Source organism: Prionailurus bengalensis, chromosome E2, assembly GCF_016509475.1.
Source record: "Prionailurus bengalensis isolate Pbe53 chromosome E2, Fcat_Pben_1.1_paternal_pri, whole genome shotgun sequence".
Lineage (NCBI taxonomy): Eukaryota > Metazoa > Chordata > Mammalia > Carnivora > Felidae > Prionailurus > Prionailurus bengalensis.
In genome coordinates, this window is record NC_057352.1 from 28431252 (window position 1) to 28445414 (window position 14163).

Genomic DNA, 14163 nt, shown 5'->3' on the forward strand with positions numbered 1-14163 from the left:
GATGGTATAAATTTTTTAAAAAGGACATTCTGATCGGGCTAGGGGGAGGGGAAGTGGGGAGTAAGTGTTTCACAGGGACAGAGATTCAGTCTGGGACAATGAAAAAGTTCTGGAGATGAATGCTAATGATGGTTGCACAACTATGTGAACATAGTACTACTAAACTACAATCTAAAAAAATGGTTAAAATGGTAATTTTTATGATATATATATATATATATAATATAACTTACACGTAATGTATAAAAATAACAGTGCAGGGGGAAAAAAAGTACAAAGATTTGATGGTATCTGTTTTGGTGATTACAGAGATAAAATGTTGAGTATACAATGAAGTTTGCAAACTACCCTCAAATATTTAAAAATTGAGAGTTTGGGGGTGCTTGGGTGGCTCAGTAGGTTGAGCATCCGACTTCAGCCAGGTCACGATCTCGTGGTTCGTGGGTTGAGCCCCGCATCGGGCTCTGTGCTGACAGCTCAGAGCCTGGAGCCTGCTTTAGATTCTGTGTCTCCCTCTCTCTCTGCCCCTGCCCCACTCACTCACTCTCTCTCTCAAAAAATGAATAAACGTTAAAAAAAATTTTTTTTAAATCAAGAGGTTAGCTTGTTTACAGACTTTTCTAACAATATAACAAAAAGCCTAAAGAACGTATACTGAGTGGCAAATGCTCAGGGATGGGGCACCAAACCCCATAGAAAACCATAGAAAATTTGCACTTCTTTGTGTTTTGCATTTCAGTGTTGTCTGAATATTTAAAAACAAATTTACTGTACTTCCAAGGAGTTTATATTCCAAAATTAAAAGCTGGAAAAAAAAATTACTACTAGAAGTAGTAATTACTACTAGATTACAACTAAATTACTAGAAGTAAATTGCTAATAGAAGATTTAAAAGAACGTCATTTTTTAAATTATATAAACTAAAATTAAAGTTGGGGCGCCTGGGTGGCTCAGTCGGTTAAGCGGCCGACTTCGGCTCAGGTCATGATCTCACGGTCCGTGAGTTCAAGCCACACATTGGGCTCTGTGCTGACAGCTCAGAGCCTGGAGCCTGTTTCAGATTCTGTGTCTCCCTCTCTCTGACCCTCCCCTGTTCATGCTCTGTCTCTCCCTGTCTCAAAAATAAATAAAAAACGTTAAAAAAAATTTTTAAGTAAAATCAACAACAATCACCAAAATTAAACCTTCATATCTGGATTATGTCTTCCTATAATTTTGCTATTTTACTCTGAGAACATCTAAAGACCAATACACATATTTTAAATATTTCACTTTACCTTTTAGCTACTGAAGATGTTCCATATTGTCTTCTGCGACGCCTGGCCACTGAAGACATCTTAAGTCCTAGAAAGATAAATTGCTTTTTTTAAGGAATAAATTAGAAAACCATTCGCACAGTATCACTAGCACTGTGAAACTTTTACAAGCAGCAATGCTTGCCTCTAACCCCCACCCTCCAATCCCATCATACCAATTTGCAAGCAAACACAACAATGAAGACCAGCTAATCACAACCCTGAGATGCCCTCCCAACTCTATTTCTCTGCTAAAGAAAATGTCTAAGTCAACGCAAAATCTAGAGATGATGCAGGAAGCACTGGCAGAAAGCCTCATGGGTTGGAAAAAAGGGAAAGAGGTAAGTGATGAGGGAAACAAAGGCAAGAGAAATGTAGCTTAAATTAAATCTCCTTACAGCTTGCAGCCCACTGACACCTGAAACACGAAGAGCATGACCTTGCTGCCAAGCAACTCATGGCTGCCTTACTTCCTTGATGTTTTTGTTTTATTAAAGACTAAAAGTAACCTTATCTTAACAGTAGCTTAACCTTATCTTTTTTTTTTTTTTTCAACATTTATTTATTTTTGGGACAGAGAGAGACACAGCATGAACAGGGGAGGGGCAGAGAGAGAGGGAGACACAGATACGGAAACAGGCTCCAGGCTCTGAGCCATCAGCCCAGAGCCTGACACGGGGCTCGAACTCCCGGACCGCGAGATCGTGACCTGGCTGAAGTCGGACGCTTAACCGACTGCGCCACCCAGGCGCCCCAGCTTAACCTTATCTTAACAGCACCCCTAAAAGTCTTGAAAGGTTTATTTTCAAATTCCTTAGAGACTTACATTCTCCCTAACCCCTACTAACTTAGAAGTATATACCCGGTCACTCTTCACAACGCCAGTGCAGCTCTTTCTGCCCACGGGTCCTGTCCCCATACTTTAATAAAATCACCTTTTTGCACCAAAGATGTCTCAAGAATTCTTTGTTCTTGGGCCGTTTGCTCAAGAACCTCACTGGTAAGTATGAACTAAAATTCATGGTGGCAATGTGTAATGAAACAAACAAACAAATATGAATTTTATTTCACTGATTTCAGTTCCACTTTGGTGTCCCCTCTTCCTTTAGAACCACGTGCTGCTTGGTAAGGAGACATGGCAAAGCCAAAACACACTGTCCAAGGCCAAATTTGGGGCCAGCAAGGATGGCTTCCTTTTCCTTAACAAATTGATTTGTGCATTTGTCTACCTCCAAAAAGATGCTGAGATGTCTATGACTAAAAGGGAGAACCAGTAAAGCATTAAAATAAAGAGGAAGGAGCAGCACCAAAATAAGGAATTTTTCCATTATTTTAAGTGATATAATTCATACACCATAAAATCTTCCCCCCCTCTTTTTTTTTGAGAGACAGAAAGAGTCTGCATGCACTTGTGCGAGCAAGGGAGGTGCAAAGGGAGTGGGAGAGTGGGAGAGAGGGAGGGAGAGGGGGAGAGAGAGAGAGACAGACAGACAGACAGACAGAGAGACAGAGAGAGAAAGAGAGAGAATCTATTAAGCCAGGTCCACACTGAGTGCAGAGCCCAACACAGGGCTCCATCTCACCTTCATGAGATCATGACCTGAGCCAAAAGTATGAGTTGGATGCTTAACACACTGAGCCACCTAGGCACCACTAAAATTCACCCTTGTAAAGGTAAATTTTAGGGGCGCCTAGGTGGCTCAGTCAGCTAAATATCTGACTTCCACTCAGGTCATGATCTTGCAGTTTGCGGGTTCGAGCCCCCTGTTGGGATCTGTGCTGACAGCTCAGAACCTGGAGCCTGCTTCAGATTCTATGTCTCCCTCTCTCTCTGCCCCTCCCCCATTCACGCTGGCTCTGTCTCTCTCTCCCTCTCAAAAACAACATTAAAAAACATTTTAATTTTTAAATAAAGGTAAATTGTACATAATGTGTTTTTTTAGTACATTCACAAAGTAATTCCAGAACATTTTCATCACTGGCCCCCTCCCCCAAATTCCAATAGTCACTCTCTATGCTCCCCTCCTCCCCACCTCTGACAATCACTAGTATACCTTCAGTCTCTTTGGAATTGTGTATCAGACATTTTATATAAATGGAATGTCCTCTTTTGTGTCTGGCTTCTTTCATTTAGCATACTTTGGAATGTTGTGGGATGCTTCAGTATTTGTTCCTTTTTATGGGTGAATAATATTCCAGTGTGTGGATATACCAGTGTCCATTCATTCACCACCTGATGGTCATTTGAGTTGTTTCCACTTTTTGGCTATTATGAACAATGCTGCTAGGAACATTTGTGTAACAGTTTTCGGTGAACATGTACTCAGTTCCCTTGGGTATACACTTAGGAGTGGAATTGTTGAATGATATGGTAAGTACGTTTAACTTTTTAAGGAACTGCCAGACTGCTTGCCACATATGCTATACCATTTTAAATTTTCAGCAGCAATACATGAGGGTTTCAATTTCTCTCCAACCTTGCCAACACTTCATATGAATCTTAAGTAGCAGTCTTCAAATTGGGTACATGGACCTGGGGATAAGAAGACCTTCCGTGGGGATCATGACTTTGAGCATGATGGATACTCTGAAGACAATTTCAGGCCCTCTGCTTCCGTAAGAGCTCTTTCCCACATATACTTGATCTAGCAGGCTGAGAAAATGCCTATGACCTCCTTCCCCCCTCTTGCTCAATCACCCTATGCACTGCACAAAAGAAGGACCAATTACTCACCACCCAGAATCTCCTCTGATCCAGTGCATCACCCCAGTGTGAAAACTTCAGAATGAGATTAAGGTAAATGGAGAAGTCAGAACAATGCAAAGAAATTCAACAAGAGACACTAAAGGAAACAGAGCCTTATTTCATCCAATTCCCAGCATGGCTCTAAGTATTGTCCATCCTAGAAGAGTGGAATGTTCAACACAGGGATGGACCCTAAAATGTCTGATTACACCATAGCCAGTAATCAACTAAAAATGGATCACAGACCTAAATGAAAGAGCCAAAAGTATAAAACTTTTGGAAGAAAACATAGGAGTAAATATTCACAACCTTGGGTTAGAGAAAGATTTCTTAGATATGGCACTAAAAGCACAAGCATAAAGAAGTTAGGAGTGCCTGGCTGGCTCAGTCAGTAGAGCATGTGACTCTTGATCTCAGGGTTGTGAGTTCAAGCCTCACACTGGATGTGGAGTCTACCTAAAAAAAAAAAAAAAAAAAAAAAAAAAAAAAAAAAAAATGATAAGCTGGATTTTATAAAAATTGTAAAATTTGTGAAAAGACACCATTGAAAACATATTTACAAATCTCATATCTGATAAGAGTGTCTGGGTGGCTCAGTCGGTTAATCCTCTGACTTCCGCTCAGATCATGATCTCAACGTTTATGAGCTCAAGCCCCGCGTTGGGCTATCTGCTGTCAGCACAGAGCCGGTCTTAGATCCTCTGTCTCCCTTTCTCTCTTCCCCTCCCCTGTTCTCTCTCAAAAAGAAAAAACATTTAAAAAAATGTTTTAAAGAAACTCTTGCATCTAATAAAGAGCTTACATTTAGTACATACAAGGAGCTCTTACAATTCAATAATAAAAAGAAAAACAACCCAATTTTAAAATGGGCAAAGGGTGCTCGCTTCGGCAGCACATATACTAAAATTGGAACGATACAGAGAAGATGAGCATGGCCTCTGCGCAAGGATGACACGCAAATTCGTGAAGCGTTCCTTACTCTTATGAGCACTGGGTGTCGTATGGAAACCAATTTGACAATAAATTTCATATATTAAAAAAAAAAAGAAAGAAACTAACTACATAAATAAATAAAATGGGCAAAGGATTTGAGTAGACATTTCTTCAAAGATGTACGCACGGCACAAACCACATGAAAAAGTGCTCAACATCATCAGTCATAAGGAAAGTGCAAATCAAAACCACAATGATATCATACCCATAAGGGCCTCTATCAAAAAACAAAACAAAACAAAACAAAACAAAACAGGTGTGCCTGGGTGGCTCAGTCGGTTAGGCATCCGACTTCAGCTCAGGTCATGATCTCACGGTTTTTGGGTTCGAGCCCCGCATCAGGCTCTGTGCTGACAGCTCGGAGCCTGGAGCCTGCTTCAGATTCTGTGTCTCCATCTCTCTCTGCCCCTCACTCACTTGTGCTCTATCAAAAATAAATAAAATGTAAAAATTAAAATAAATAATAATAATAAATGTTGGTGAAGGTGTGGAGAAATTGGAACCCTTGTGTACTGTTGGTGGGCATGTAAAATGGTGCAGCCCCTATACAAAACAAAATGGCAGTTCCTCAAAAAATTAAAAATAGTGGGGCGCCTGGGTGGCGCAGTCGGTTAAGCGTCCGACTTCAGCCAGGTCACGATCTCGCGGTCCGGGAGTTCGAGCCCCGCATCAGGCTCTGGGCTGATGGCTCAGAGCCTGGAGCCTGTTTCCGATTCTGTGTCTCCCTCTCTCTCTGCCCCTCCCCCGTTCATGCTCTGTCTCTCTCTGTCCCAAAAATAAAAATAAAAACGTTGAAAAAAAAATTAAAAAAAAAATTAAAAATAGAATTACCAGGTCATTCAGTAATTCCACTTCTGGGTATACCCCAAAATGAATTGAAAGCAAGGTCTCAAGAGACATTTGTATACCCATGTTCATGGCAGCACAGTTCACACATAAGAGCTAAACCCAAGGGTCCGTCATGGAAGAACGAATAAACAAAATGTGGTATGTCCATACAGTGGAATATTAACCAGCCTTAAAAAGGATGGAGATTCTGACATGCTACGACAGGGATGAATCTTGAGGACATTATGCTAGATGAAATAAGCCAGACACAAAAGAGCAAATACTATAGGATTCCACTTACGTGGGGTGCCTAGAATAGTCAAATATATAGAAAAGGAAAGGAGAACAGTGCTTGCCGGAGGTTAGGAAGAGGGAGAATAGACAGTTGTTGTTTAATGGGCAAGGAGTATTGGTTTAGCAAGATAAAAATGTTCTGGAGACTGGTTGCACAAGAAGGTGAATATACATAATACCACTGAACTGTACACTCAAAAATGGTTAAGATGGCAAATTTGTCATGTGTATTTTACCACAATTTTTTAAAATTCAAGTATAGCTGACATACAATGTTTCACTAGTTTCAGGTGCACCACATAGTGAATGGTGAGTGACTCAACAAGCCTATACATTATGCTGTGCTCACCACAAGTGCAGCTACCCTCTGTCAGCAGACAACATTATTATGGCACCACTGACCGTTGGCTATATTCTGTTTGTTTTTTTAAACCACAGTGAGATAGCACTTCCCATTTAGTAGGACGGGTATAATCAAAAGGACAAGTATGGGTGAGGATGTGAAAAAACTGGAACCCTCATATATTGCTGGTAGGAATATAAAATGGTACGACCACTTTGGAAAGCAGTTTGGCAGGTTCTTAAAAAAGGTAAACATAAACAGCAATTCAACTCATCCACCCAAGAAAAGTGAAACCTATGTCCACACAAAGACTTGTGTGCGAATGTTCATAGAAGCATTATTCACAATAGCCAAAAGATGAAAACAATTCAAATGTCCATCCCTGGTGAACAGGAAAAAGTAAAAAAAGTCGTACATCCATACCATCAAATACTATTCAGTGATAAAAAGGAATTAAGTACTGATATACACCACAAAATGGATGAATCTCAAAAACAGTATGCTAGGGGCGCCTGGGTGGTTCAGTCGGTTGAGCATCCGACTTCGGCTCAGGTCATGACCTCGCAGCTAGCATTCTGTGTCTGTCTCCCTCAAAAATAAACAAACATTAAAAAAATGTTTAAAAAATAAACAAACATTAAAAAACATTTTTTTAATGCTTGTTTATTCTTGAGGGAGAGAGAGACAGAGTGCGAGTGGGGGAGGGGCAGAGAGAGAGAGAGGGAGACACAGAATCTGAAGCAGGCTCCAGGCTCCGAGCTGTCAGCAGAGCCCCACGCGGGGCTCAGACTCAGGAGCTGCGAGATCATGACCTGAGCCGAGTCGGACGCTCAACCGACTGAGCCACCCAGGCGCCCCTAAATAGACATTAAAAAAAAAAACCAGTACACTAAAATGAAAGCCAGTCACAAAAGGCTAACATCTTAATGGTGGAGGAGGTCATTGAGAGGACATGACCACCGGCTGACCTCTGAGCAGATCCCAGCAGCCGGAGGCTCCTTACTCCCTCCCCTATCCTTGGACCATGCCTCCCGCTTGCCTTTCACACTCCCAGAGACTGCCCTAAGGACAGAGCCTTGAGATAGCGACTGGTACTGAGACCATCTGGACGGTTCACATTACTGAACGCAGGCAAAATCTCGAAATAAACGTTTACGATTTGGTGGGTGGGTGTGGAGATCTACTTGTGCCGTAGCCGCCCAAGACAAGGTATGTGTTATACCTACCACCTACCGATCTGCAGTGGCTTCCCTCTTTCTTCAGAAACGCTGCTCTCTGTCCTCTGCCGGTTTCAGATTACACCCAGAAGCTCCCAACGAGCTTGCCAAACCAACAACTATTGATCCCATTTATGTGAACTATCTAGGTAATATAAATGCATAGAAACAGAAAGATCACTGGTTGCCTGGGGTACAACGGGAAGCATGTTTCCGGTGTCACAGAAATGCTCCAAAATGGACTATGGTAATGGTATCTGTCAGGATGTCCCTGGAACCACAGTGGAGGGGACGGCCATCTTGCCAGCGCAACCCAAGGGAAACCCCAAGCGGCGCGCCAGAACGAATCGAAGGTCAACCAATCACGGAGCGACAGCACGACCTGGCGCGAAAAAGGCCCACCCGGACCTAAACCCGGAACCGCTGCAGCTTAAAAAAAACCCACCCCACCCCACCCCACCCAGGCGCGACTTCCCTGACTCCTCTCTCTCTCGGTCCCTGAGCCACAGAACCTCGCCCGAGACCTTAGTTCCCAATAAAGCCTTTGACTACTAAAATTTTTTAGCCTCTGACTCATCTTTACGCTGCCCGATGCCTGACCTTAACAGTATCATGTAATTCTACAAAAAATCATTAAATTTAAAATGAGTCAATTATGTGGTATGTCAATTATATATACCTCAAGGAGCTGTTTTTAAAAAGTAAAGTCAAGGGGCGCCTGAGTGGCTCAGTCGGTTAAGCGGCCGACCGGCCCAGGTCATGATCTCGCGGTCCGTGAGTTCGAGCCTCGCGTGGGGCTCTGTGCTCACAGCTCAGAGTCCCGGAGCCTGTTTCAGATTCTGTGTCTCCCTCTCTCTGACCCTCCCCCGTTCATGCTCTCTCTCTGCCTCAAAAATAAGTAAACGTTAAAAAAAATAAAATAAAAAAGTAAAGTCAGGGGACACCTGGCTGGCTCAGTTGGGAGAGCACACAACTCTTGATCTTGGGGTTGTAAGTTCAAGCCCCAAGTTAGGTCGTAGAGATTTTATTAACTTAAAAATAAATTCTTTAAAAATAATAAAATAAAATAAAAAGTGAAGTCATTCTTCTGGGTTGGACAGTGAGGCCCAATTTGGCCAGATAGGTGCTCTGCCATATAATTTCCATAACCCGAGTGAAATCTACACCTCCTAGATTTTACTCAAAATAGGATGAAAACATGCATATGAAAACCACAGGATAGGATGGTAATGATATCTTTTGCAACTCTTTACAAGTATAATTAAAAAAAAATACTCTAGTTGTCAATTTACAAATGTGTAAGGAGGACATAAATTCTTCCACCACAAGCTTGGGAGCAGGGTCACCCCACAAGTCCACGTGTCATGGGAACTGGCAAAATAAAACCTCACCCTAGAAGCTAGTGGTCACCCACCCAAATGGAGGAGCTGGGGATTCCAGCGCATTCTCAACACTTAAATAAGCGCAGAATTAGAAAGCCAACACTGAACTGCAGTAGCCTCCTGTCTGCTCTCGCTCTTCCGCTATGGCAGAGCCGCGACACGAGGCATTTACGTTGCGAAACAGGAGGTAGCCACGTGGCCCTCACTTCACTGCTCCCGGGACTGGGACAAAGCTGGAATACAAAGATGACCAAAAACAAAACAAAACCCGTAAATTTCAGTTTGCAGCTTTCAAGATTCAATTCCTTCAAGAGTAATATTTTTTAAGTGTATATATTTAAGTAATCTCTACACCCAATGGGGGTCTCAACCTCAGGACCCCCAAGATCAAGAGTCACATGTTCCTCCCAATGAGCCAGGCAAGCCCCCTTCTTTCAAGAGTAATATTGACCTTGACTGATAGTGCCCAGACGCTGAACTCCCCAAATAAGACCCAACCTAGCCATTCTTGTTCAGACTGAGGGCACAACCATCTGGATCACCCCTGTACGCCCAGCCTAGCCAGTCCTGGCTTCAGGCTCCTCCACACAGGGTAAGCAGATAAGAGCACTGTCCTGCCCTCCTGGGAATAATTTATTAATCAAACATTAAGCAGTCAAGTAGGTTATCACTGAGGCAAAACTACAATTGCATGGTAACAGGCTGAGAAGCGGAGGCACTTTGGAAATGTCCCAACAGGAAAATATATCTGCTCTAAACCTTCACATTAACTCATTTACGGTAGGTTCTGTTATTACCCCATTTGGGGGATGAGAAAATGGGGGCACAGAGAGGTAAGGTAACTTGCCCAGGGTCACACAGCTCATCAGTGGTCCACCCAGATTCACACGCAGGTCTAACTCTAGAAGCCTGGTGCAATCACCAAATCGGCTGCAAGGGTAAACAGCGGAGGAAAAGCACGAACTGGAGCCAGCCACAGCAGATGAGCAAGTTTTCCCAAGAAGGTAAAGGGAGGCTAGGGGAAGGCTGATCCAGAGAGCTCCGACCTGCTCGTGATGAGGACACGCCAAGGCGGGAAAGCAAGAGGATGGGCAGGGAGGCTATAAAGGAGGCAGGAGAGGTTGCTGTAGCTTCCCGGTTGATTGTAAGGCAATGCGTCCAGCCCACCTGCCCACTTCTCAAGTGGGGAAACTGAAGCCCCCAAGGAGGGGGAACACGGGTTCCCAGGCACCAGCCCGCCTCAGCCTCCCGGAACTCCCCATCCAGGAGATAGTAAGGGGCATAGGGACTGCAGTGAGGTGGCGCGAGGCCTCCCTGCCCTTGGCGGGACACTTACCGAGGCGTACTTCCACAGCTCCCTCAGGGCACCTCCCGCGTTCCTTGCCTCCAGCCTCTCCACTCCCACCTGGCCCTGCGCGCCCGCAGCTCCGCCCCCAGTGCTCCCCCCCCCCACCCCCGCCACAGCCCGCCCTGGGCAGCACAGGCGGCCCACAGCGCCCCCTTTAGGCAGGGAGGCGCGGGCCCACGCCCTGCCTTGTAGACTGTTCTTTTCCCCTTACTATTTCTCTTCCCTGTCGCTTGTTGCTGTTCGCTCCCTCCCCCGCCTTCCCTTTGCCTTTCATGTTTTCAATCACAAGTCGCTCTTTCATTCATTCTTGGTTTGTTTGGTTTTTTTAAGTCTATTTATTTATTTTGAGAGAAAGAGGACGGGGGATAGGGGTAGAGAGAAAGAGAGACTTTCCAGCACGCTCCTCACAGTCAGTGCAGAGCCCAACACGGGGCTCCAACCCACGAACCATGAGATCGTGACATGAGCCAAAGTCAAGAGTCAGGTGTTGGGCCACGCAGGCACCCCTATTCATTCTTACACTTAACAATTATGTGTGTGCCAGAAACTGCTCAAAACATTGGGGATAGGGGCACCTGGGTGGCTCGGTCCGAGCACCTGACTCTTGATCTCAGTTTACGTCACGATCCCAGGGTGGTGGAATAGGACTTTGTAATGGGCTCCAGGAGCCTGGTTAAGAGTTTCTCTCCCTTTCCTTCACCCTCCACCTCAAAATAATAATAATAATAATAATAATAATAATAATAATAAAGTAACGCTGGGGATAAGGCAGAGAAGATAGAATTCCTGTGCTCATTAGCTTACATTCTAGTAGATGACAATAAATGAATGGCTTTCCAACTTTGTCACCCCACCCACAGGTGCAACATGTTTTACATCACTTTCCAGTCTACCTACACACTCACACACACACACACACACAGCACCCATAAGACTAACACTGAGGTTTCACAAAGCCATACTTACCTTGTAGATTGGCAGCTCCTAAAAAGACAACCAGAAAGAGCGCCAGAGTGGCTCAGTAGGTTAAATGTCCTTTGGCTCACTCAGGTCATGATCTCACAGTTCATGAATTCAAGCCTCAATCTCTTCCTCTCTCTCTCTCTGCCCCTCACCCCAAATAAATACATAAACTTAAAAAAAAAAGACAATCAGAAAACTTGTGACCGAGCAAAACTAACTTTGTTAGATTTGCTGCAGTAATGGAGAATGCTACCATGACAATCTTAATAGTATGTCAGAATGGGGAGACATGGAAAGGAAATGTTTTTAGGGCTGGGGTCTGGGCTTGAGTAGTTCAAGAAGGTCTTTCAAGACAAGAATTGATTGGGAGTCTGTGAGACCTAACAGGCAAGAAAGATGTCACAAAGCAGGTGGAAAGATTAAATTTTAGAAGGACATTTGTATTTCCTTTAGCTTATTGGCTATCAATGATTGTGTTTAAAAGGCTATAGAATTTCACCTTTAGTAATATAGCTTTAATGAAAAACACCCTCTTAATTTTAAAGAAATGTTAAATGTCATTTCCTTGATATTTATGGACTAAATAAATTATAAATTTGAATTATTTTATTTTTTAAAGTTTACTTATTTTGAGAGAGAGAGCGAGCATGTGAGCATGCAAAAACAGAAGAGGGGCAGACAGAGAGTGAAAGAGAATCCCAAGCAGGCTCTGCACTGTTAGCACAGAGCCCGACACAGGGCTTGAACTCATGAACCTTGAGATCATGACCTGAACTGAAGTCAGATGCTTAACCGACTGAGCCACCCAGGTGCCCTGAATTGTTTTAAAAAACAGGAATTGGGGCGCCTGGGTGGCGCAGTCGGTTAAGCGTCCGACTTCAGCCAGGTCACGATCTCACGGTCTGTGTTCGAGCCCCGCGTCAGGCTCTGGGCTGATGGCTCAGAGCCTGGAGCCTGTTTCCGATTCTGTGTCTCCTTCTCTCTCTGTCCCTCCCCCGTTCGTGCTCTCTCTGTCCCAAAAAAAAAAAAAAAAAAGTTGAAAAAAAAAAAACAGGAATTATTTGGGATTGGGCATATGTCTTGATGTAAATTTTAGCATTAGTGAGCACAGCACAGCAAGGGTCTTAAAGCAAGTTTTAATAAGTATACTGCTGTTTGATAAGTAACTTGATTTCCCAAATGGACAATCTTGATGGGATTCCTTCCCAATACGAGAGCCCATCCTGCAAACTGTCCAGATAAATAGGTTTGAATGAAGTCCCTAAACCAAACGTTTGTTTATAGCTTTAGCTTACTGAGCACAGCATCATTTTTGCTGTGTTCTACAGGTCAAAGCAACAGGAAAGAGCACCCAGACTCAAGGAAAGGGGAACAGACCCCACCTCTTAAGGATTGTCAAAGAATGTCACCATCTTAAATCCTACACATTTAAGGGCGTCTAGCTGGCTCAGTGGGTAGAGCATGTGACTCTTGATCTTGGGGTTGTGAGTTTGAGCCCCATGTTGGGTATAGAGATTACTTAAAAAATAAAATATATTTTTAAAAACTCCTCCACATTTGGATTACTTGGAAAATAAGGAGTTACTTTTTTGGAAAGAAAGAAGAGGGATATAGGAGAGGCAGGCCACATGGATTGGCTGACCATTGCCAAGTAAACTTTCCTTCTGGCATGGACACCTAAAAATAACTTCTCTTGCATTCTCTGGTGCCAACCTTGGGTCTCAAGATTGGGTCCAGTATCACCAAACACATTTTCCTTTTCTGTAAACCACATCATAACATGAATTAGGCTGGGATTCCTTAGGTCTCTGACTATACTGACTTCCAAAAAGTCATTTTCCCCCATGTTTTTGTCTCTGAAAAGGTGTTTTGGTTACCTGTTTTGGCTAGGGAATGGGGAATATTGGAAAGTGACCAGCATGCAAAGCAAAATGGACACATGCATAGTGATCAGTTTTTTCTAAAGATTGGGTATTGAGTGAGCCATCTGTAACCACCTATAATATCATAACCAGAAAAAAAAAATAAGCCTTAAAAAAAAAAGGTTAACATAAAAGCAATTCTTTCTGTCTTTACAAAATCAGCAGAGAATGAAGAGCAGCCTGACTTGAATAAGCCAAAGAAGATTTGAAGAGCAAAACCGGAAAGAAAGGTGAGATTTTGATTTGGAATTTTGCATGGGAAGTATTCTTCAGTTCATCTACTTGGTCTGAAAGCCTCAGAGTAGCTATTTTTCATCTCATACTGTTTGCTTCTAGGGGAATCTGAGAATCCTTAGATGGTAGTCCAATTGTCAAAGGGTAATGAAAGCGTAACAAAACATGGTAGATAAAGTGGAATATTATTCAGCCTTCAAAGGAAAGGAAATTCTGATGCATGCTACAACATGGATAAACCTTGAGGACAAGATGCTAAGTGAAATCAGTCATTCACCAAAGGGCAAATACTATTTGATTCCACTATTTGATTCCACTGACATGAGGTACTTAGCATCAAAATCATGGAGACAGAACATAGAATGGTGGTCACCAGGGACTGGAGAGAGGGGGAATTAGTGTTTAATGGGTACAGTTTTAGTTTTGCAAGATGAAAAGTGTTCTGAAGATAGACGGTGCTGATGGTTACAACAGTGTGGATGTACTTAATGCACCAGAATTGTACACTTAAAAATAGTTAAAATAAAAAGTTAAAATAGTATATTTTGTTATGCTTATTTTACTATAATAAAAAACACATTTAAAAAGGCAATAAAGG

At 43.0% G+C, this 14163-nt stretch overlaps 1 protein-coding gene and 1 non-coding gene across 2 annotated transcripts in view; one reads left to right on the forward strand and one right to left on the reverse strand.

Moving 5' to 3' along the window:
* LOC122494179 (nuclear receptor coactivator 5-like) overlaps window positions 1-10525 on the reverse strand; it is a 47678-nt gene extending 37153 nt beyond the window's left edge. The window contains exons 1-2 of the mRNA XM_043599156.1: window positions 10435-10525; window positions 1278-1344 (exon numbers count right to left, since the gene is read on the reverse strand). Of these exons, the coding sequence (XP_043455091.1) occupies window positions 1278-1336 (59 nt within the window). The 5' untranslated portion in view covers window positions 1337-1344; window positions 10435-10525. The remainder of the gene's footprint in view (window positions 1-1277; window positions 1345-10434) is intronic.
* Window positions 4918-5024, forward strand: LOC122495322. Its single transcript, XR_006300396.1, has one exon. It is a non-coding gene; the product is annotated as a U6 spliceosomal RNA (small nuclear RNA).
* Window positions 10526-14163: the final 3638 nt, after the last annotated feature.